Source organism: Pleurodeles waltl, chromosome 4_2, assembly GCF_031143425.1.
Source record: "Pleurodeles waltl isolate 20211129_DDA chromosome 4_2, aPleWal1.hap1.20221129, whole genome shotgun sequence".
In the NCBI taxonomy this organism is placed as follows: domain Eukaryota; kingdom Metazoa; phylum Chordata; class Amphibia; order Caudata; family Salamandridae; genus Pleurodeles; species Pleurodeles waltl.
In genome coordinates, this window is record NC_090443.1 from 1,039,085,797 (window position 1) to 1,039,107,783 (window position 21,987).

General features: G+C 45.2%; 1 protein-coding gene across 2 annotated transcripts in view; it reads right to left on the reverse strand.

Annotated features, from left to right (window-relative positions):
• LOC138293674 (N-acyl-aromatic-L-amino acid amidohydrolase (carboxylate-forming)-like) overlaps window positions 1–21,987 on the reverse strand; it is an 84,429-nt gene that overhangs the window by 40,022 nt on the left and 22,420 nt on the right. For both annotated transcript variants that reach the window (XM_069232979.1, XM_069232978.1), the window contains exons 2-3: window positions 16,496–16,747; window positions 15,356–15,551 (exon numbers count right to left, since the gene is read on the reverse strand). In XM_069232979.1, coding sequence (XP_069089080.1) covers window positions 15,356–15,551; window positions 16,496–16,728 — 429 coding nt within the window. In that variant the 5' untranslated portion in view covers window positions 16,729–16,747. The remainder of the gene's footprint in view (window positions 1–15,355; window positions 15,552–16,495; window positions 16,748–21,987) is intronic.

The window sequence follows — 21,987 nt, forward strand, 5'->3', positions numbered from 1 at the left end:
GGCCTTCTTGTTTCATCTTCTCCTGAACCCCAGCATGTGTGCCATTAAAGGTTATAGAGCCTATTCTTAAACTGCATGTTCTGGTATGTTGAGCAGTATTAATAACGTAGTACAAAATGCTATTCACAACCCTACGGGCATGGATTCTGTCTCTGCCTCTATTGTCTTCTTCTGTGCAGAGGGCAGCGCTGCGACTACAGGATCTCTGCACACGTAAGTATACGTTTTAGTAGTAAATGTGGATGGGACAGAGGAAAGTGACTGGATAATGGGGAATACTTACTACTAAATAGGACAGGTTAGGGTTGGAATAAGTAGAGGTTTAGAGAGGGACCATTCACAAAAGAGCAAGCAAATTTCTAGTCATTAACTGCACTTCTAAGTTTACTACAACAAGGATGCAAAACAGTCATAAATGTACTCCAGTTCAGAGCTGGAGTAAGTCTAGCACTGCACAAGATTAATCACTGGTACTGTAACACCCTCCCTTAGAAAATAATGGCAGTAGTGGTTTAAAATAAAACCCCATAGAAAATACTGTTAAATTAAATTATATAAACTAGTTAAAAATATAAATACATTTAAATAATGTTAAAACATAGTCTAAAAAACATACATTTTGTATTTAGGTTTCATATGTTTAATAACTTTTCTACATTTAAAAGTTAGTATTTTCAAATAAAATATTTGTTCTATTTTTTAAAGTTTAAACTTTTACACTTATCCATATGCTTTACCATATGGAGATCTCTTCCCTGGTGGTCAAGACCTCTGCCTACATGTGGAAAGTTACTAGTGGTAGCTTTAAAATATTCCCTTTTTTAAAATAATTATTAAATTAATTTTAATATAATAAATTAAATTAAATGTTTTAAAATATTTATGAATACATTCCACCTAAAGTTAAATGTTGTGCTTCCCTATTATGCATTACAAATTACAAAACGTTATAAATAGAATGAATTGAAATATATTTATTTTTTTCCAAAAATATTAAAAATAAATGTATTCTTAAATTAAAAAAAGTAAACTATTTTGTCATTTTCGTCATTACATTTTATATATAGATATATATATATTATCATTCAATTAAATGTATATATATATTTTTAAAGTTGAAATAAATTATTATATTGTAACATTACTTGGTGTGGGATTCTCTTTTAAGTCCCTGCCTCCATTATTTTCTATGAGAGGATGCTGCAGTATCAGTGGTTGGCCATATGTGGTGCTGGACTTATTAATGCTCCTTTTTGGCTGTAGTAACTTGCACTCACAGAATGTGGCTCCTCACCCCATCTAACAAGGAAGAGACATGGAGCTCTACACTATGGTGACGCTTTACACTCATAACTGGTGAAGAGCCAAGAGCAGCAAAGTTACTCTAAAGTTTAACAGTACATTTACACATGTAGTTTTACTCACATGTGAGTTCACATTTGTAAATAGCCCCACTTAATATATTATATGAAATATAAATGTCTTAATTCTTCAGTTTGATGTATGTTTTATCCAACTGAATTTTGAATCAAGCCAAAATACTGAAACTTGCAGACAAATGTAAACAGAATTCTGAAAAATAACAGAATCTAAGGCTGTTTTTTAAAACCCTGGCTGGTTTCCATAAGTAAATGCAACCTGGCACTGTCTTTAAAAGTGTGCTACAGGCTTCCAGAAACAAACACAATAAATAGTTTGCTCATCGAGCTTTCTCCTGCCAAGCTGATGGGAATTTCCCTGGGGGAGGGGCCTACTTCAAGCGCCGCTGAGTGGAACCATCATGGTGGCTCCAGGTCGAATGACAGGGCCCAGCGTGCAATAGAAGACAACAGAACCCAACCAATGGGCAAGGCCACATCAAGGGAGAAGAAAAGCCCAACAGCAGCCACGGTACCTGCTTCTACAGCACCCTTCACCCACCAAAAGGATCACCTTCCACATGCCCACAGCCAACCGTGTGCCTTAGATGCCAGGGGCAGGATGACCCAGGAAGCACAGGTGAAGAGTGGTATTAAGCCGACACCACTAGAGCGCTGCTTCTGCTTCGTCTCTGTTTCCTAGTTGTTTGACAGAAATGGCCACCGTGCAGGCGACCGCTCAGAATGTCTTGTGCGGATGGCGCGGGAGAAAATTAATTAAAAAATAAAACAAAAAAATCACTTACCCCCTGGACCGCGCGCCGCTCCTCTGTCCCTCATCGACTGCAGGCACAGGCTCCCAGCCTGCCCTGTGACAATCCTGACGCTGCTCAGAGCAGCGGCAGGTTTGGCCTGGAGCTCCCTGGCTGGGCGCTCCCAGGCAGACTGGGCGCCTGTGCAGGCTGGAGAGAGCTCTGTGCGCATGTGTGTTTGGCCGGCCCGAGACGGCCGTCCAAACACACATACGCTCTGAGGGGAGTGCACAGAGCACTCCCCTCGGCTCGTCACCCACAATGCCCCGCCCCTTTTACACGGAAAGGATAGTAAACAGAGTTTTTTATCCTTTCCTTGTAAAAGGATTTGCAGCGTTTGCTGCTGGGCGGGGCCCATACGTAGGAGCCGCGCCTGTCTAGGACTCTGCGATCCTCCTCAGCTAACAATGTAGTCATCCCTAAATTCAAAAGAGCCCATTGGGAAGGTCGATGTTTTGCAAACTACACGACTAAACTGTGGGCCACTCTTCCACCACAGCTGAAAAAATGCACAAGCCTTTTTCCATTAGAAAAGCGTTAAAAACATGTTTTTTTTAATCATTAGGTTCTCCTCTGATCAGTTAGGTGTCAGTTTAAACGTCCCTCCCTTTATGGCCGTCTTTCTGTTGCTGGCAGCGCCAAGACGCCTGCGGCCAAAAGCTCCCTTGACAAAATACATTTTCATTTAATTTCATTTCGTGATCGAAGATTCAATTGTGTTTTCAATCCCAAGTGCTGAGATCCAACAACTCCTTTGGATTCTGCATCAGTCCAGAGGCGGGGGTATCAGTCCAGCGGCAGGGGTATCAGTCCAGCGGCAGGGGTATCAGTCCAGTGGCAGGGGTATCAGTCCAGTGGCTACACATGGTTGTTGAATTCCTCCTTATCCCAAATATCCAAGCTATTGCACACCCTTGCTTTACATGTCCAGATACTTTCAATAAATATCTCAGTGTTGGGCAGATGGTAACACGTGGCAAACATTTCAGGTCATCTTTCTATTTTTCACGCAAAAAACCTTCTTCGCACAATATGTTCTGGGGTGAGGGTTTTAAATATGAGCTTCGGGAGAGTGAAATCTTGTAGAATGTTTTTTCACAGATGCAGTCAATGTCCTCAGAGAGAGGTGTATGGCACAGTTATGGCATGTTGGAGCACGAGATAACCGCTATTTCTTAAGGAACCATTAAATGCATGTTTATCTCCCTTTCTGCACATTTCTCAAGTTTCTCCTCTAGATTTTACTAGATTTTCTTGAGTTTTTTCTCTAAATTTGACCAGATTTTTCTGCAGATTTCTTAAAATTTCCCTACAGATTTTACACCCTTTTCTTGTATAAGTGTGAAAATAATTCTACATGTTTTCACACATTTACCCGCAGATCTTCACTGCTCTCAACGCATATCCCAGGAGATCTGATCTGCTGTTCACCTGATCTTCAACAGCAGGATCTACCTGGAAGTGCTGACTTCATCAATTATGTATGAACCCTTATGATGACACAACTAACCATACATTTATAATCAGCTAACCATACACTTAATATGCAGTAACATCTATAACATAAGCAGGAACCCTTCCAAGAAAAATATGAGATAAAACATTTTTAAATTCTCAAATTAAACTATTCTCCACAAAGGCAAGCAGTTTGCCAGCTACCTTTTAATTTCACACTGCCCACCCCTTCATGACCCCCCCAAAACTGATTGACAACCATGATTTTGATTTACTTCCCCAATCACTGTAATCTTTTCCACTTTTTCCTTCAAGAATGTGTTCTTCTTCAAATCTAGATACATTGAACATTTTCTTTCAGCAGCTGTTAATATATGACCCTGATTGTACGTGGTCCAAATATGAGGTTAATTCAATATAAAAAAACTTTAGAATGAGTTAGGTTCCAAAGGAATCCGGCATTCTTTGTGGGTGATGATCACCGGAACTTGTCCCACATGGGAAGCAGCCAGGTTTGAACTAATACCTCACTGTGGAGCGTCCGGCTTCTCCATGTATCGAGCATGGTGCGTTGTTGGTGCTACAGACAACCCCCTACATTTACTCTGCATTTGGATTTATTCTGTTGTAATTACAAGAGGAGCCAACACTTCCAACCCCACAGGTTTGAAGCTGCTCCCTCTGCACCATTGTTGTTGAGATTTTGATGGATCCCTCTGATTCCATCTTTATCGCTTCAACTCTCCTTTCAACTCAAGGAATCCTACTGGAAGTTCAGATCTTCTTGTGGTCTTCTGTTGAGCCGGCCCGGAGGTGAATTCACCTCTTCCTGCAGGTTCTCTGTCTTGGTCAATCCACCGCTCAGGCAAGTTCTCCTCTTCTTTCAAGTGCCCTGTCTGAATCAAACGACCCATGGGGCAAGGTGTCTTAAACAAATCACCTGCAAGGCCAGTTCACCTCTTCATGCAGGTCTTTCATCTGAATCAAACCCCCCTGGTGTAAGTCCAACTCTCTACTTTTTCTACCCTGGTCTTCCTCTTGCTGCCTCTCTTCATCCTTCCGTCTACCTCACCTTTCTCTATTTAATTCACTTCTCTCCATAGTTCACATATGATTCTACATCATCTCTATCTCTAACCCCCTTTCCCCTCTAGTTCACGTCTTGCTATACTGTTCTCTTTATGTCTCTGTTCATCTTCTGTATCTCATCCACTCCTGTTTCTCTTTCTCAGCAGGGCACAGGTAACTTTCTAGCCCAGGTTTCTCCAACGAGTAGCTCGCGAGCTACTGGTAGCTCTCCAGCTGCCTGTAGGTAGCTCCCCTGTGTACAGCACAGCCTACTAAATTAGAAACATTTACTTTGTTGAATTAACAGATGATTAACAACATTAAAAAATACTATTTTTGAGATGTAAATGTACATATTTTCCTGAACCCATAAGCCGATGTTTGGAGAAAAATGGTTGAACTTTCAAAATATATTTAAAGCTGCCGTTCAATCTTGATGCCAGGGGCATTGCAGCTATGGATGTCATGTATTGGCCATTTAGAGGCATTCCAAATTGATAAAGCATTTTTTAACATTACCGCTAGCATTCCTATCTGATGCACCAAGGTGATCATTGTTGGTAATCTTGTATATTGTAGCCACTAATGTAATCTTCCCTGATGTGGTCACTATTACAACACTAATAATATTAGTAGCCCGGGATGATTTTCATTTAACATAAGTAGCTCTTATTACAGAAAAGGTTGGGCACCACTGTCTAGCCAGTGCACATATATGAAGGCAGAAGAGAGACAGGGCAGGGAAAGAGAGATTAGAAGAAGTATTAAATGGTGAAAATCCACATGGGCAGCACTTTTATTTTATTTTTATTGTTGCAGCAAGAACACCAGTAGTGAAGGGGGAAATATTTGTGATGGCAAAAAAAACTACAATTTGAAGCGCTATGTGCATATGTCTTACTTTAATATTAAATACTCGCACAGTAGACTCAACACCTAACATGTTAAACTCAGTATGTTTTCCCCCAATGAGAGTAACATGCTATTTAGACACTGACTTCTACATAAAGTGTTGTTGTTGCATTTAAAAACCTCTAGATCCAAACTCATAAATACAAGCTTCTTTAGGTGCCTGTAAACACCACACAGCTCGGTGTTTTGGTTGTTTTTGTGTGCCCCCATTTCTGAAGGATTACCCATAATACAAAATTGTTTGGCATCACGGAGGCTTGAATGATCCCAAAAAGAATAAGAAATTGAAAGGTGTCATGAACAGGCAGCCCTAAAATATATCTTGTTATTTGTCCTTTCCATGTGCTCTGCGTTGCAGTAAGACTTGTTCTTCAAATGTTCCCTTTGAGTCATCTTGTGTGTGACCTTGAGAAGGATTTATGGCTCCCTTCTGGAGAAAAAGGATTCCATGTTCTTCTTGAAATGACCTACCAATGTTCCTGATTGGCTGACAGATGGATTCATTGGTGTCCAGGAGTTTGGTGTTCTGCCTTAGCATGGTCTACACTGTGTTCTCAGATCAAGAGAGGGGTTCGGTGCCCACATTTGCAATAGTTTCTGACAAGATGTGAGAGGGTCGACCATCCCCGTTTGCAGGACATGTATTAGTTCCCTGAAAGGCTGTGAGAAGGATTTCTGGTTGCTCTTGTAGCATTGTTTCTCACATAATGTGAACAGATGTAGGATATGAGTCTTTGGTGCCCCAGAGGGGTGAACGAAAAGACACCAAGAGAGTCACAACAATCCATCGATTGTGTGCACAGCCTGAGAATCTATACTCCAGATTATCTCACACTTAGGACTATCTCTTATTGGCAGGGCACAGAAGAACCTCAAAAACTACTCATGGACACATTCCATTCCACACCTTTAAGTGAGAGTGAGCAGAGCCAATGCGCCCGCTGTTGAATCTACAGGGCAGGGTGATAAAGAACTGCTTGTGCTTTCGAATCTGTGGACTTGTCTGACATGGAGCCTACCTAACTAGGTTTAAAGGTGCACATGTCTAGTACTGCCATCTTAGATGAATGCTTCTTACACCTAGAAGTCCTCCAAAAGCTTGGTAAGGGCAGATAGGTGACAATCTGCTGGCCTGCTTGAGCTTACGACTTCGTCTATACCTCTGCCTGAGTCATCAGACTCGCCAAAGTCAAGCCTCCACACGCGGAGTGCGAAAGGTGACTTCACCTGCCCCCATGCTGACTCTGACCCTCGTTATCAGTAGATTCAAACAACCAGTGCTGGTGATGAGGTGGGCAATCACTGCAGGTAACCCAGCTCCTATGGCCTAAACATAGTTTGTGCATTGTCCAGGTATCTTTATAGAGGTTACAACCATATGCATTTTTTTATTTTATTCTTTGGGTTCTATATAGCGCTAGTTAGACCCGAAGGTTTCAGAGCGCTTCACATGTTATGAGGGTAAGTTTGATTGAAGCATGTCTCATCCTCAACCTCCCTCGCCACGAACACATATCCGCCCACCTCAGATCCCTACATTGGCTGCCCATCAACAAAAGGATCATCTTCAAAGTCCTCGTCCACGCTCACAAAGCCCTCTACAACACTGGACCAGCCTACCTCAACGAATGAGTAAACTTCCACACACCAACTCAACAGCTCCGCTCCGCCGACCTCGCCCTCGCTACAGTCCCCTGCATCCAACGAACCACCTCTGGCGGCAGATCCTTCTCCAACCTCGCCGCCAAGACCTGGAACTCCCTCCTCACCAACCTACGCAAGACCCAGGACCTCCTAACCTTCAGAAAGCACCTTAAAACATGGCTTTTTGAGCAGGAACCGGCAACCCAGAAACAAAGCAGTTCTAAGGTATTCAAAGCAGTTACCAAAAGTATACAACAATACAGCATAAGATAATGGAGTAAGAGACAGAGTAACAGCTGAGACAAGTATCCTCAACGGGTCTAGACAGTGTGGGTGGGAACTTAAAGAAAAGTAGATCATCTAGTGAGTGTGTGTTGAAGCAGTTGTTGAGCAGTAGAGATTTAAGGTCCCGTTTGAAGCAGGAAAAGGAGGGATTGCAACTGAGATCTTAAGGGAGTGAGTTCCAAATCCTAGGTGCATTTCCTGGGAAAGAGCGTGTCTGGGAGGATCTCTTTTTTCAGTTTAGGAGGTATGACAGGAAGTGAGCTTGAGTTTCTCAGTGTCCAGCCTCCTACTGCCCTTGAAAGTTTGGTTTCTCGATAATTGGGGTTGTGTGTGTGAAGGGCTTTGTGGGTGATACAAGCAGTCTTGTAGATGCATCTTCCTTCAACAGGAAAACAAGTGAGGCTCTTGAGGGAAGGTGAGATGTGCTCAAGCTCTAAGGGGGGCAAAGTGATTTTTCAGAGTTCCTGTGATGATGGCGTTGCTATAGTCAAGTTTTGAGAAGAGTAGTGATTGCACTACTATCTTAAGAACATCAGGGGGAATGAATGGTTTAATTTTCTTGAGATGGTTTAGAGTGTAGAGCCCTTTCTTGGCTGAGTTGTTGATGTGCTCATTCATTGACATATTTTTGTCCAAGGTAACCCTCAAGGACTTTATGAAGTTAGATGGTGTGAGAGAACAGTTTAGCACATCCAAATTCTTGAGCCACTCTTGGATTGGTAAAGGATTAGACCTTCACCACCCATCCTTGTTTAGACACTTCTGATGAACTGGAACAGGGAGTCACAAAAGCCTAAATGTCTACTGCTGATGTCACAAAAGCCTGAATGACTACTGCTGATGTCGCAAAAGTCTGAAAGCCTGAATGACTACTGCTGATGTCACAAAAGTTCGAATGACTACTGCTGATGTCGCAAAAGCCTGAATGACTGCTGCTGATGTTGCAAAAGCCTGAATGACTACTGCTGATGTCGCAAAAGCCTGAAAGCCTGAATGACTACTGCTGATGTCGCAAAAGCCTGAAAGCCTGAATGACTCCTGCCGATGTCACAAAAGCCTGAATGACTACTGTTGATGTCACAAAAGCCTGAATGACTACTGCTGATGTCGCAAAAGCCTGAAAACCTGAATGACTACTGCTGATGTCACAAAAGCCTGAATGACTATTGCTGATGTCACAAAAGCATGAATGACTACTGCTGATGCCTTTGGTGATGTCATCACTGTCTTTGCTCAGTGCTTTACTAACATTTCCATTGTTATTTAGCACATTTTTAGGCTTCGGCCTGCACCAGAGAAGGACTGGATGAATGTTTATTCTGTTTTAGGATTTCTGTTTTTCCCTCGGACTTTAGTTTCCATTCTGATAGAAACCAATGGCCAGATGTGAATTATTCAAAACTATATGAGCACACAACAACCACTGATAGAAAACAATGGCTAGATGTGCACTATACACATCTAGGGGGACACACAAACAATTGGTAGAAACCAACAGCCAGTTGTGCACTATAGACTCAGGAGGACACAACAATGATTGGTAGAAACCAGTTGCCAGATATGCACCGCACACACATCTAGGAGCACACAACAACCATTATTAGAAAACAATGACAAGATGTACACTATACACACCTCTAGGAGCACAAACCAAACACTGATAGGAAACAATGGCTAGATGTGCCGTATACACACATCAAGGACTACACAACAACCACTGACGGAAAACATTGGCCAGATGTGCACTATACACACCTCGAGGAGCACACAGCAAGTACTGACAGAAAACAATGGCCAGATGTGCTCTATACACACATCTAGGAGGTCACAACAACCACTGAAAGAAACCAGAACTATACACACATCAAGGATGACACAACACCCACTGAAAGAACATAATGGCTAGAAGTGCACTATACTGACATCTAGGAACACACAACAACCACTGATAGAAAGCAATGGCCAGATGTGCACTATACACACTTCTAGGAGCATGCAACAACCACTGATAGAAAATATTGGCCACAAGTGCACAATACACACATCTTGTACAATACAACAATCATGGGTAGAAAGCAATGGCGAGATGTGCACTATCCACCTCTAGGAGCACACAACAAACTTATAGAAAACAATAGCCAGATATCCACTATGCACACATCTAGGAGGACACAACAACCACTGATAGAAAACAATGGTCAGATGAGCACTATACACACTTCTAGGAGCACACTACAACCTGCGACAACCACACAACAACCAACGAACTACCATTGACAATGGCTAGATGTGCACTGTACATACACCAAGGAGAACACAACAATGATTGGTAGAAACCAGTGTCCAGATGTGCACTATAAACTAACCTAGGAGGACAAAAGAATGGTTGGTAAAAACCAATTGTAAGATGTACACTGTACATACATCTAGGAGCACACAACAGCCACTGATAGAAAACAATAACAAGATGTGGACTATACACACCTCTAGGAGCACATACTAAACATTAATAGAAAACAATGGTCTGATGTGCACTATACACACATTGAGAAGCACACAAAACCCACTGATAGAAAACAATGGCCAGATGTGCACTATATACACATCGAGAAGCACACAAAGACCCACTGATAGAAAACAATGCCCAGATGTGCACTATACACACATCTAGGAGCACACGACAACCACTGATAGAAAACATTGGCCAGATGTGCACTATACTCCTCTAAGAGTACACAACTACTGATAGAAAACATTGGCCAGATGTGCGCTATGCATACATCTAGGATGACACAACAACCATGGGTAGAAAACAATGTTGAGGTGTGCACTATACACACATCTAGGAGCACACAGCAGCCACTCATAAAAAACAATGGCCAGATGTGCAATATACACCTCTAGGAGCACACAACAAACTCATAGAAATCAATAGCCAGATGTGCACTATGAACACATCTAGAAGAATACAATAACCACTTATTGAACACAATGATCAGATGAGCACAATACACACATCTAGGAGCACACAAAACCACTGATAGAAAACAATGACCAGATGTGCACTATACACACCACTAGGAGCACACAACAACCAGTGATAGAAAACAATAGCCAGATGTGTATTACACACTCATCTGGGAGCACACCGCAACCACTGATAGAAAACAAGGGCCAGATGGAGCAGAACAAATTACCAGGACTAGTCTTCTTCAAACAGGAGGTACCGCGTTAATTTGAGGGCACGATAGACAGAAATATAGAGTCTCTACTAAGAATTGGATCATCAACGTGATCTGCAATCATGGAACTACTCTGTTTCTACATGGTGTTTATTACAGATTACACATTGCAGCATGCCAGTGGCTGGACATTCCTAGGAGACAACAACTGGAGTGTATCCGAAGACTTGGACAAAAGTTAAAAAGGAAGCACTTGTAGCTGAAATCCATCAATCTTTACCAATGGACGTGGAATAAAAGACAGATTGAAGAGAATAACAAAGTACTAATCCTGTAGGAGAATCATCATGACTTGTCCCTGAATACTTTATGAGCATTAGAGACCCACAGAGATGCTGCATCCTTTGAGATGACTCTCTTCAAGAGAACACCATGGGCCAGACCACCGGAGGGCATAGGCATAAAATAGGAAGGCCTCACAAGAAAAGACTGGTCTTTGCTTGATTGCATGTTACAATATTGATGGCAAAAATATCTTGAAGAAATACCATGTCCTAAACATCATTTACAAATATATTGTCTAATAGAATACAGATTGTCTATTATTGAATGCAATGGTGAACCATTTTTGTTAGTAACATGTAGGACAGAATATTTCTGTCAAATGACATTACAATATTCTGGTACCATACTGGCGTTGTTGTATGTCGGAGTGAGGTGAACCCAATCCAAAATGGCGCTCCTTCATGTGCGTGGCTGCCCAGGGGAAAATGGCCTCCTACTTGCCACCTCCTTGAGTGTACAATAATGCTTACAGTCAGCATGGGCCCATTGCTCCAACCCCCATTTATTGTGTTCTTTGACTGTGAATAGCTTTCTGATTAAGCAGGCTCCTCCAGCCGATGGACAGGGCCTGGTGGTCTGTATACGAGAGCTGTACCTGATCCAAAACCGTGGTCCTTAATGTGCTTGGCAAAGAGATCAGCTCATAGGAAGATGCTTGACCTCTTCGGGCCTCTTATCAGAGTGGGGAATGTGGGCCATGGTCAGCAGAAAAGGCCAGGTGCTCCAACCACTCATGTGTAAGTGTTGTGTCTGAAAGATATTTTGACTGTGTCACACTGCGCCTAGTTACCATGGTGAGCACTGCTAATCCGGCCTACGGTCCTTGTGGTCTTTGAAGGAGAGTGCAACTCTTAGCTCTATAGACAACTCTACAAGCTGGTAACCTGGAAGAGCACTCTATCTGGCCTGAGAATATCCCGTAGATGCCACAGAACTAATTTCAGTAGGAGACTCCTGATTATTGAAGCCAAAAATGACTTTATTTTAGTGGTTTCCCGCCTAAAATTGATTCTGCTTCAATAGAAGTCTATGGGGAAAATGCATTCTCCCAATTGTTTTTCAGAATCTCACTCTTTCCTGTTCTAAAATGCTGGAATGTATGATAAGGCGGTAGGTAAAGGCACAATGGAGGGCTACAGGCAGGTGGCATTTGAAGGATCAGACCCCTCCAAAGCTCACAGTGGGCATAGCGCCACCTGACTGAGCGAGCAGCGTGCCACAACAGTACCTGCAATACTGACCACCTAAGAGCTGACTACCGGCTACCCCTTCCAAAGACACCAAAAACAAAGGTGCCAGCCAGCCATGTACCAGAGGTAACACCACAGATGGTGCAAGAGAACAAGTGGGAGTTGGGAGGCAGGAGGCATAGACCAGGGCAGGTCAGGGGTTCCACCAGAGATGGTGCAAGATACCAAGTGGGGAGGTAGGAGGTGCAGGAGGCATAGACCAGGGGCAGGTCAGGGGTTGCACCAGAGACGGTGCAAGATACCAAGTCGGGAGGTCGGAGGTGCAGGAGGCATAGACCAGGGACAGGTCAGGGGTTGCACCAGAGATGGTGCAAGATACCAAGTGGGGAGGTAGGGGGTGCAGGAGGCATAGACCAGGGGCAGGTCAGGGGTTGCACCAGAGACAGTGCAAGATACCAAGTGGGGAGGTAGAGGGAGCAGGAGGCATAGACCAGCAGCAGGTCAGGGGTTGCACCAGAGATGGTGCAAGATACCAAGTCGGGAGGTAGGGGGTGCAGGAGGCATAGACCAGGGGCAGGTCAGGGGTTACACTGCAGATGGTGCAGGATATCCAGTGGTGGGGGAGGTGGCAGGTGGGATACACCAGGGGAGGTCAGGGATTACACCACAGATGGTGCAAGATATGCAGAGGGGACGGGGGGCGGAAGGCATACGCCAGGAGCAGGTCAGAGGTTACACTGCAGATGGTGCAAGATATGCAGAGGGGACTGGGGCGGAAGGCATACGCCAGGAGCAGGTCAGAGGTTACACTGCAGATGGTGCAAGATATGCAGAGGGGACGGGGGCGGAAGGCATACGCCAGGAGCAGGTCATGGTATGAATGGTCCTTCTTCAAAGGAGGACAACATTATTTCCTCTCCATATTCCCCCCAGTGACGACCCTTTCTCTATCTGATACATGAAACGTGCATGCGGAAAGAAATATAATTAAAAAAAATATTAAGGCAACATGAATGAAGTAAAATAAATGTAACAATAGAGGCTAGAGGATGGATGATATCCACAACAAAAACTATGCATTGCTCATTGAGTTGTGTTCATTCAGTATGACGATGGACCCAGAAACCACGGAGAAAACAGGTGTGGTGAATACGCCACAATGTAGAGGAAGGACCACTTACGAAGTAGGCAGGAAGCCATGCCAGGGGACCATGCATCCCTTGTACCTCTCCACCCTCTACCCTCCATCACAGCAGTGCTGGCTCTGGTATACAAGGACTTCCTACTGCAAGAATGCATAGTAATCTCTGTAACAGACAGGAGTTATCAATGCAAGTTCTCTCTATTCTGCTGTATTTGCAAAGATATTTATTGATCAACTCCGGGGCTGAGGTAAAAGGAATTCTCCACCCTACTCGTGGTATTGCAGAAGGGGATGTCCACAGTACACATTGAGGCAGCCCCTATACTCCATACTGGCAAGTCCTTGGGGAGGGTTGCACTTAGTTGGACTGTGTATTTGTGGACCACTGAGAGATCACTACTGTCATGAAAGATGTTACCCTAAATACATAGCCACTGCCAGACATTTGTGGTAAACCCGACTGGAATAACTCAGAGCAGCCACTGATACAACTTCTCCTGCATTCTATCACCGACTTCATTCAATATATATTTGAGGCAACCTTGAGCAATGACTTGAAACCATTGATAATTGTGCATCAAAGCTAGGTCTGGCTAAAGTAGGAGAAATGTGTTATGGAATTTAGGGCCAGATGTAGCAAAGGGTTTTACCCATTCTGTGTCTATGGGAAAATGTGTTCGTACATATGGCCCTTAGTTTTCACTGATCTAAAGCATTTAAGGCTCCAAAGATCACTGAATGTCCTCACTGCTTATGCTTCAAAGAATGGTCTGAGAATTTACTTTTTAGAAAACCCAAATTGTGGTCTTCAGATCAAGCAACTACCAACGAGAATGGTACATGAACAGGAATGAGAACACTTTAGACCAAAGATTAAAGTATTAGGGTATCCTCTTTTACTCAAACTTTTCCTGGGACTGGGCTACAAGAACGAAGGCAAACACAATGATCCCCTTTAGTAATATATTTGCCAAGTTCAACTATACGTCTGGTAGTCTATACCTAGTCCTGTTAGTGTGGGTGTGCAAGGCTATAATGACACCACTCCTCCCCTAAGGCTCTGAGCTAGTTTTCCCAGGGAGTTGACAAGTTGGCCAAAGCCTCGGTGTGGCTGTTTCCACTGAGGTTTGCAGAACACTAGTAGAGGCCACCAGATTGAACTATGGATCAGATCAGGTTGATTGACAGCAGGGATTGGTATTTTAAATTGGTGCTTTATTGAGAAAAGTGAGAAAAGTGTTACTCTTCCCATTCCCTCCCTGCCTATCAGCTTGCATCTGGCTAGAGCTCCAACCTTACATCAGTAACTGAAATTATATATTGCATTGTCAGAAGTGGATCCAACAGTTCAGCCTGTTAGATGATCTAGTCGGTCATAATAGATCACATGTGGGATTCAGATCCAAGCTGAGGCTTATTGTTCAGAAACAGTCCAGGCTCTTGTCACAGGGAGCAATGTGTTCAACATTCAAGCTCAGTATTATGCCATAGGCCTATATCCAAGGAACTATGAGCAGGAAAATGCTTGATAAGATTAAACTTTACTGAGAATGAGACCCTATGTTGCTTTTGTAATGGGGGATGAACCAACTGGAATATTATCTTACTTCTGCAGTTCTGCAACAGTCACCTGACCTTGTTTGATGCATTGTGCTAATTTTACAGATTCAATAGTGGAATGTTGAAGACACAGGGCCTGATTTAGAGTTTGGCAGACAGGATATTCCGCTAAGACGTGGGAGGTGACCTCTCCACGTATTTAGAGAGTCAATGACTATAATGAACTTGACATCCACATCACGATGTATATAAGGCCAATAGGCTCCCTCCACCACACAATCATGAACAGCTTTTATGATTTTTGTATTGTGCCTTTGGGAAACGTAATTGTAAAGGCCATTGTAGTATGATTTGTTTGCTTCTCTACAGTGATTTTATACTTTTAAACAGTAATAACTACCTTTAAGTAGTTTGCCATGTGCAATTCAAAGGACTTCTGAGCGCTGCTCACGATGATGCAGGCCCCCATGTTGGAGGTGGTGTTGTGCATGTCAAACATGAAGTCATAGGCCTTTGGAGAACCCTTGGGTCCGTAGATTTTGTTGAGTTCCTTTGCTCGTTGCGCCTCGTAGTGCTCGTCTTCGGAATCCGGAGTGCTGCAAGGGGTGAAAGAGAATAACAGGAAATAGAATCCTCATTAGTGCCCATCTTTTGGGGTGCCATTGGTGAGCTGTGTGTTATGCTTAGTTTGAGTTCTAAGGGATAAAAGATCATGAACAGTGGTGGCTCCTCCACTATGGTAGAGGAGTTCCCTCCACCCCGCTAGCAGCAGCTACTGCAAACCTTTAACAATGTTTATTATTGTTTCGTTGTTAAAGAAGTGGGGCATTGGGAATGACGGGGAGTTGGGGAGTGTACCCCCATCAGTGCGCAAGTGTGTTTCGCTGGCCTGAGACGGACGACCAGACATACATGCGCACTGTGCTCCCTCCAGCCCGGCACTGTGTTGCCGGGCTGGAGAGAGCCTGCACAGGCTCCCAGTCTGCCTGGGAGCACCCTGGCTGGGCGCTCCCAGCCAATCCTAGCGCTGCTCTGAGCAACGTCGGGATTGGCCGCAGGGCAGGCTGGGAGCCTGTGCCTCTTGTGACCAGGAAGGAGGAGCGGCAATGCGGCAAGGAAGCGAGACAGGTATTCCACCCTCCCCCACCGCGCCGACCCGCCCCTTCACCATGCAGCGAGCTGCGACTGATCATAAAGTGAGTATATTGGGTCCCTTGAGGGCTGTTTTTGATACTGTATGTGTGTATGTGTGTGCGTGTGCGCATGTGTGTGTATGTGCACATGCATGTGTATGCATGCATGTGTATGTGTGCATGTGTGTTTGTGTGTGTGCAGGTGTGTTTGTGTGTGTGGGTGTGTGTGTGTGTGTGCACATGCATGTGTGTGTGTGTATGTGTGTGTTTGTGGACCCCTCTAGGGCTTCCAGGTCTTGGCATTGGTGAAGAGGCAGTGTTTGTGTGGGGTAGATCACTCCAGGCATGAGACCAAGTGGAAACATGACAGACTTTAGAGAGAGCAAGAGAAGTAGAGAAGTACTCACTCTAAGAACTCCATTTTGAAGCTGCGGTTCAGATCCTGATGAATATACCGTACACACTTCTCCATGGCACGCGGGTTGGCGACAAATGCTGTGGCACTGAAGGTGGACCGGCACAACTCAGAAGCATCTTTCATCCAGTGCCTAGCAAGTAAGACCCCCGACATTTCATTGCCATGGGTGGCCCCACTCACAGCAACACGCGTCAGTGGCTTCAAGAACACCTGAGACATCATCCTAAGGCAGTATCTGACCCTACAGAAAAAAAGGTGGCTAACAGGTAAGTGAAAGACGATTGGCCAACCAGCATGATTTAAATTTTTCTGCCATTGCTACATGGAGGCCGATAGACCATAAAGGCACACAATTATTCAAGTTCAAGTCCTACCTAAACATATGGGACCTTGTAAGGTAAGAGTGAGGTGGGTAATGCCCAGCAGTAGATGTACTGGGTGATCGAGGTCACCATTTGTACAATACCCTAAAGTCATGAGTGGTGGATCCTACCTGGAGGAACATCCCAGTGGAAGGACCCACTTCTGTACAGGACAAGAGGCCAAAAAATGAGAGCAGTTAGATTTGCAAGGAAGCACGCACCATGCACTGTGGAGTTCCAGGGGCATATTTACATAAATATGTCCACCAGTCCCTTAACCCTTTACCAAGGAGTTTAGGGGGCCAGTAGTGGAAGGTTGGTGGCCACAGGTGGGGTTCCCTAAGACACACCAATCTGTGGGAAGCCGTCGGGTGGGACAGATCTAACCACCTCTTTTAGTTTCTATCATTGCAATAGAAAGTTCAGAGCTCCAGGTACAGCTTTGAGAAGGGAGGTAATTAAAATGCATGTTTAGAACTTTTGAGGTCATTTAACTCTGACATTTAGGCAAGAAAGCCTAAATGTCAATGACATCAAAACAGTAAGTAATATGTCAATGGTTTACTTTGTGTAGGTGTTGATTAACATTCCCATAGTGCATTACCAAAGCACAGCCAGGTTGTAAACACATTGGAAGCAATGGTTGCCAGGTGCTCCATTCTCATATCTTTGAGTTTTCCTTGACATTTCGGGACACAACAGTTTCAAAAAGAGTTTAATGGAACATCAGGCCCAGGGCCCTGTAGATCCCCAGCAAGACCCGTGTAACACATGTACCACTACATACATACAAGTGATGCAACGAAGTGTGAAGGGACAAGACAATGTGAACTGTCCCCTCCCTAAATTCTCATACTCCCATTGCTCCATGCCACCTGCCCTTTGCATCCCTCCTCTCACCCCCTCTGTGTGTGTCGCTCAGTCAGTCAATCAGGATTTATAGAGAGCGGCGAATCACCAGTGAGGGCCTCAAGGCTCTGGAGTTGCTAGCTACTTTGGGGTGCTCCGTGCATTCGAACAGCCATGACTTGAGTCCTTTCCTGAATTCCCAGCGTGGTGCAGGGGAAGGTTGTTCCAAGCTTTGGCCGCCAGGTGAAGTTCACTCCTCACTGAACCTTTTTACTAAGACTTGAACTTGTCACCTGAAGGTCATTAGCAGTAGGTAGCAAGGGCTCCTATGCAAGCAAGGAAATGGGCCCCAATACCACTGGTTGTGTGAGATAACTGGGGAGCAGTTGGCTCTCTCCAAGCTACTCCCCTGCATAGAGGAGGTGCACAGTAGGATATGCTTACTCTGTAGCAGCAGGGAGCACAGTAAAAGGTGACTGCTTTGTAAGCCATGTGTGAGACAGCCAGGCCTCTACACCGCATGGGGGGCTCTGCAGGGATGACTGACCCCTAAGGAGGTGGATAGCTCTTATGGCCTGGTCTCCGGCCTGCACGTGCCCCCCTCCCTGCCATAGTCTGTACTGGACAGACAAGGTTAGGGGGAAGGGGAGAAAGCTGTTTACAGCACAGGAGGCAGGCTGCAGGATCAATGTTGTCCTAAGCTTCACATTTATGATTTGTCTAAAGAAAAATATTTTATGCCTGTTTACCTAGACTAATATCTGTAGAAAGTGAATATTATTACATTGCATTCCTTCACTTCCACATCTCTCACTGGCCCTTGCATCCCTTCACTTCCACATCTCTCCCCAGCCCCTGCATCCCTTCACTTCCACATCTCTCACTGGCCCCTGCATCCCTTCACTTCCACATCTCTCCCCAGCCCCTGCATCTCTTCACTTCCACATCTCTCCCCAGCCCCTGCATCCCTTCACTTCCACATCTCTCACTGGCCCTTGCATCCCTTCACTTCCACATCTCACACCGGCCCCTGCATCCCTTCACTTCCATATCTCTCTCCGGCCCCTGCATCCCTTCACTTCCACATCTCTCACCAGCCCCTGCATCTCTTCACTCCCACATATCTCCCCAGCCCCTGCATTTCTTCACTTCCACATCTCTCACCAGCCCCTGCATCTCTTCACTTCACATCTCTCCCCAGCCCCTGCATCCCTTCACTTCCACATCTCTCAACGGCCCCTGCATCCCTTCACTTCACATCTCTCCCCAGCCCCTGCATCCCTTCACTTCCACATCTCTCCCCGGCCCCTACATCCCTTCACTTCCACATCCCTCCCCGGCCCCTGCATCCCTTCACTTCCACATCTCTCCCCAGCCCCTGCATCCCTTCACTTCCACATCCCTCCCCAGCACCTGCATCCCTTCACTTCCACATCTCTCCCCGGCCCCTACATCCCTTCACTTCCACATCCCTCCCCAGCCCATGCATCCCTTCACTTCCACATCTCTCCCCGGCCCCTGCATCCCTTTACTTCACATCTCTCCCTAGCCCCTGCATCCCTTCACTTCCACATCTCTCCCCGGCCCCTACATCCCTTCACTTCCACATCCCTCCCCGGCCCCTGCATCCCTTCACTTCCACATCTCTCCCCGGCCCCTGCATCCCTTCACTTCCACATCCCTCCCCGGCACCTGCATCCCTTCACTTCCACATCTCTCCCGAGCCCCTGCATCTCTTCACTTCCACATCTCTCACCAGCCCTGCATCTCTTCACTTCCACATCACTCCCCAGCCCCTGCATCCCTTCACTTCCACATCTCTCAACGGCCCCTGCATCCCTTCACTTCCACATCTCTCAACGGCCCCTGCATCCCTTCAATTTCCCATCTCATCTCTTCATTGCCTTTTCTGTCAATGGGGCTGCCAACTCTAAACGTCCTTATTTCTCTTGACTGCCTCCTTTCTCCACAGATGCAGCATCTCTGCACTGTCCCATCTCTCTACAGAGCCTCCATGTTACCACTTCCTTGCCCCCTCACAGACCCACCCTCTCGTCACTGTCTCCACTCTACAGTCCCTCTATATTGTCCCTTCTCCAAATCCTCACAAACCCAGCATCTCTTCAGTGCCCCACCTCTCTACAGCTCCTCCATGTTTTCACTGCTCTATCCCACCACAGCTCGAGCATATCTTCACTGTCTCATCTCTCTGCAACCCATCCACGTTTTTCCATTCCTGAACCCTCACAGACGCAGCATCTATTCGCCTCCTCTTCTTTCTACAGCCCCTCTATGTTTCCACTCCTCCATATATCCACAGACCCAACATCTCTTCACTGTCCCATCTCTCTTCAGCCCCTCCATATTTTCATTTCTCCATCCCGCCACAGACCCAGAATCTCTTCACTATCTCATCTTTCCACAGCCCCTCCATGTTTTCACTCCTCCATACCTCCACAGACCCAGCAGCTCTTTAGTGGACCATCTCTCTAAAGCCCCCTTCTCTTCCCACTTCTTCATCCCTCCACAAATGAGCACCTCTTCAGTGTCTCCTCTATACAGAGCTCAAACATATTGTGCTGCCTCCTCTCCCCACAGCCCTGCATCTCTTCACTGTCTCCTCTCTGGAGAGCCCCTGTGTCCCTTCATTGCCCTTCTCTCCAAACCCATGCATCTCTTCAGTGCCTTGTATCCATCACGACTATCCCAAACCTGCCACGATTTATGAAAGAGCTGAAGGCACACCTCTTTAAAGAACACTACATCACAATGAAGAGACAGTTCACCTCCACTTACATAGCTGAGCTCCAACCACTGATCGCCGGCACCTTCTCCTTTGAAACCATATTGACCAGGTTTATGCTTTACAAATGCCATCTACATCCCTACATACTACCTGAACTCTCCACATCCCCCATATGTCTTCACTGTCACATCATCCACAGCCCTGAACTCTTCACTGTCAGCTCTCTCAATAGCCCTTGCAGCTCTGCAGTTCCTTCTCTCCACTGCCCCTTTATCTCTTCACTGGTCTGTCCTCTACAGCCCCTGAATCTCTCCACTGTCATATTGCTGTAACCCTCTGAAGTCTTTGAATGTCCCCTGTCTCCACAGCCCTTGTATCTGTTCCGTTCTCCAAGTATCTAAAGCAGCTTCTGTGTCTCTTCACTGGTCAGTCTCTCTGCAGACTCTGCATTTCCACACTACTTTACTTCTCTACAGCCGTGCACTGTCCAGCTCTCCACAGCCCTTCACCTCTAGATAGCACTGTCATCTCTTAACCACCGCTCACTTCTTGACAGCTTTCTTCTCTCTTCAGCACTCCCTCATCTCTCCATAATTGCTTTGCCCCCTTGTCGTTCATTAGCCCCATCTAGTGCTTAATTTGTAAAATGATGAGGGCCGGTGCCCAAAGCTCTCCTCAGATGTTGCTAGTAAAAATCGGTGCAACGAATACCAAGGCTGCATAGTTTTGAATCCACCTCAGGCCTCTTTAATCCACCACCAGACTCTCCCTGCTCCTTTATCTCACTCTTGCAGGCACCTGCTTTTTCTTTTGTGACCATTTTCCTGTCTTTCTCTTCCTCCTTGTTTCCCAATTGTGTGCTTTTACCTCTCTTGCTCGCGGTCAATATCTAATGAAGAAAAATAAGTACTCGTCCAAATAAATTAAGGCTGGTAGTCCCCACTGGCAAGCACCGGCTCAAATTAAGCATTTGGTCCCATGAGCACCACTCTACAGGCCCAGAAGCTCTCTGTACTCTCAAACACTCTCTCCAGTTCTGTCTCTTTTCCACAGCATATCTTAAAAGTTTCACAATGTCTGTACAAATGAATATTAAATGTAAAAACATATCCCCAAATCAATTTTTGGTGGTAGAGGTGTGGAAGGCATCATGTATTGATGCTGATTTTGACCAAGAAATCTTCAGAGGATTTAAAAAGGGCAATCCCCACTCTCAACGAATAATTCCCCTGCCCGTCCCAGCCCTCCACCAGGGACCTATGGTGATATGCAACCAGGCTCATCTGGTGGTCACAAAAGATCCCCTACTATTATGTTGGGGTTGCTTAGAAAGGATCATGAATTTGCTGTTCGCATCTGTTCATCACCTGAGACTCTGGCAGGTTCATGTGCTCTAGATCATGCATGTGGACTCTTATTCACAGGGATTGACAGTAGGCTTTGGAGAACTTTTAATTATGCTGGAGCAATCAGAGTAATTTCAGTCATAACACATTACTCTTGTGCTGTGAACTATCCAAAATT